Raw genomic sequence first — 2,832 nt, 5'->3', positions numbered from 1 at the left:
TGAAAACGGGAGTTTTTGGGTAAAACGTGGGGCTTTTTGGGGTCATTTGGGTCTGGGGTCTGCGGGGCTGACCTTTGACCCCTCCCCAGGCCCCCCCCTCTGTGCGGGGCGGTGCCGGCGGCCGGGGACTACGTGGCCAAGCCGGGGGACAAAGTGGCCGCGCGGGTGAAGGCGCTGGAGGGGGACGAGCAGTGGATCCTGGCCGAGGTGGTCAGCTACAGCCACGCCGCCAACAAGTGAGTGACCGGGACACGCCCCTTTGGGGGGCTTAGGCCACGCCCACTTGGGGTTAGGCCATGCCCACCTGGGGTTAGGCCACACCCACTTGGGTTAGAAAATGCCCAGTTGGGATTAGGCCACGCCCACTTGGATTAGATAATGTCTACCTGGGGTTAGGCTACACCTGCTTGGGGTTAGGCCACACCCACTTGGGGTTAGATAATGTCTAGTTGGGGTTAGGCCACGCCCATTTGGGGTTAGGTCACACCCACTTGGGGTTACACCACACCTACTTGGGGTTAGGCCACACCCACTTGGGTTAGAGAATGTGTAGTTGAGGTTAGACCACACCCACTTGGATTAGACAATGTCTGCCTGGGGTTAGGCCACGCCCACTTTGGGTTAGGCCACGCCCACTTGGGGTTAGGCCATGCCCATTTGGGGTTAGACCACACCCACTTGGGTTAAAAATGCCTAGTTGGGATTAGGCCACGCCCACTTGGGTTAGAGAATGTCTACCTGGGGTTAGACCACACCCACTTGGGTTAGGCCATGCCCACTTGGGGTTAGGTCACACCCACTTGGGTTAGAAAATGTCTGCTTAGGGTTAGGCCACGCCCACTTGGGGTTAGGCCACACCCACTTAAGGTTAGGCCACGCCCACTTGTGGTTAGAAAATGCCTAGTTGGGATTAGGTCACGACCATTTGGGGTTAGACCACACCCACTTGGGGTTAGACCACGCCCATTTGGGTTAGAGAATGTCTAGTTGGGGTTAGGCCACACCCACTTGGATTAGATAATGTCTGCCTGGGGTTAGACCACACCCACTTGGGTTAGAGAATGTCTGCCTGGGGTTAGGCCACACCCACTTGGGTTAGAGAATGTCTGCCTGGGGTTAGGCCACACCCACTTGGGTTAGAGAATGTCTGCCTGGGGTTAGGCCACACCCACTTGGGTTAGGCCATCTCTACTTAGGGTTAGGCCACGCCCATTTGGGGTTAGACCACGCCCACTTGGGTTAGAGAATGTCTAGTTGGGGTTAGGCCACACCCACTTGGGTTAGGCCATCTCTACTTAGGGTTAGGCCACGCCCATTTGGGGTTAGACCACGCCCACTTGGATTAGATAATGTCTACCTGGGGTTAGACCACACCCACTTGGGGTTAGGTCACACCCACTTGGGGTTAGACCACACCCACTTGGGGTTAGGCCACACCCACTTAAGTTAGACCACACCTACTTGGGGTTAGGCCACACCCACTTAAGGTTAGGCCACACCCACTTGGGTTAGAAAATGCCTAGTTGGGGTTAGACCACGCCCACTTAAGGTTAGACCACGCCCTCTTGGGTTAGACCACACCCACTTAGGTTAGACCACGCCCAGTTGGGTTAGAGAATGTCTAGTTGGGATTAGACCACGCCCACTTGGGGTTAAGCTACACCCACTTGGATTAAATAATTTCTACCTGCAATTAGGCCACACCCACTTGAGGTTACCCCACTTGGGGTAAGCCACACCCACTGGAGTTAGACCACACCCACTGGAGGTTGGACCACGCCCACTTGGGTTAGAGAATGTCTACTTAGGGTTAGGCCACGCCCACTTGAAGTTAGACCACACCCACTTGGGTTAAACCACGCCCATTTGGGTTAGACCACACCTACTTGGGGTTAGGCCACGCCCAGTTGAGGTTAGACCACGCCCATTGGGGGTTAGACCACACCTACTTCGGAGGTTAGGCCACACCCACTTAGGGTTAGGCCACACCCACTTGTGGTTAGACCACACCTACTCTGGATTAAACCACACTTAGTCGAGTTAGGCCACGCCCACTCTGGATTAGGCCACGCCTACTTGGATTAAGCCCCACCCCTTTCATGCCAAACCCTGCTCCTTTTGAGGTTAAGCCACGCCCCTTTGAGGACAAACCCCGCCCCTTCTGGGGTTAAACCACGCCCACCTGGGTTAGGCCACGCCCACTTGTGGATAAGCCCCACCCCCCGCGGGCAAAACGGTCGGAATCCACCTTTTTTGGCCCCAAATCTTGTCCTGAACCCTCAGGCCCCGCCCACTGCACCCCAAGCCCCGCCCATTGTGCAGCAAGCCCCGCCCCCCTGGGGCTCAGGCCACGCCCCCTCAGCGGCCTCTTTAGCGCCCCCTTGTGGCTCCTCCAGGTACGAAGTCGACGACATCGACGAGGAAGGGAAAGAGTGAGTGACCCCAAATCCCCCCAAATGCACCCAAAATGACCCAAAATCCACCCAAATCCACCCAAATCCACCCAAAATGACCCCAAATTGACCCCAAATCCTCCCAAATGCACCCAAAATGACCCCAAATCCACCACAATCAACCCAAAATCCCTCCAAATCCACCCAAAATGATCCAAAATCCACCCAAATCCACCCAAATGCACCCAAAATGACCCCAAATCCACCCAAAATTGACCCAAAATCCCCCCAAATCCACCCAAAATGACCCCAAATCCACCCAAAATCCCCCGAAATTGACCCAAAATCCCCCCAAATCCACCCAAAACAACCCCAAATCCCCCCAAATCCACCCAAAATGACCCAAAATCCCCCCAAATCCACCCGAAATCCCCCCAAA

The 2,832-nt window shown here is 55.4% G+C and overlaps 1 protein-coding gene and 1 long non-coding RNA gene across 2 annotated transcripts in view; one reads left to right on the top strand and one right to left on the bottom strand.

Moving 5' to 3' along the window:
- Positions 1-89: 89 nt before the first annotated feature.
- Positions 90-2,832, top strand: part of SGF29 (SAGA complex associated factor 29) — a gene marked incomplete at its 5' end in the record, with an annotated part of 3,176 nt that continues 433 nt past the window's right edge. The window contains 2 exons of the mRNA XM_027632950.1: positions 90-236; positions 2,397-2,432. Of these exons, the coding sequence (XP_027488751.1) occupies positions 90-236; positions 2,397-2,432 (183 nt within the window). The remainder of the gene's footprint in view (positions 237-2,396; positions 2,433-2,832) is intronic.
- LOC113941809 lies at positions 1,127-1,806 on the bottom strand. The gene is made up of 3 exons (XR_003525762.1): positions 1,779-1,806; positions 1,193-1,289; positions 1,127-1,151 (listed from the first exon to the last, which is right to left on the bottom strand). It is a non-coding gene; the product is annotated as an uncharacterized LOC113941809 (long non-coding RNA).

Source organism: Corapipo altera, unplaced genomic scaffold, assembly GCF_003945725.1.
Source record: "Corapipo altera isolate COAL_440 unplaced genomic scaffold, ASM394572v1 55244, whole genome shotgun sequence".
NCBI lineage: Eukaryota > Metazoa > Chordata > Aves > Passeriformes > Pipridae > Corapipo > Corapipo altera.
The sequence above is the reverse complement of the archived record's forward strand: the minus strand, read 5'-3'. Positions and strand labels throughout refer to the sequence as shown.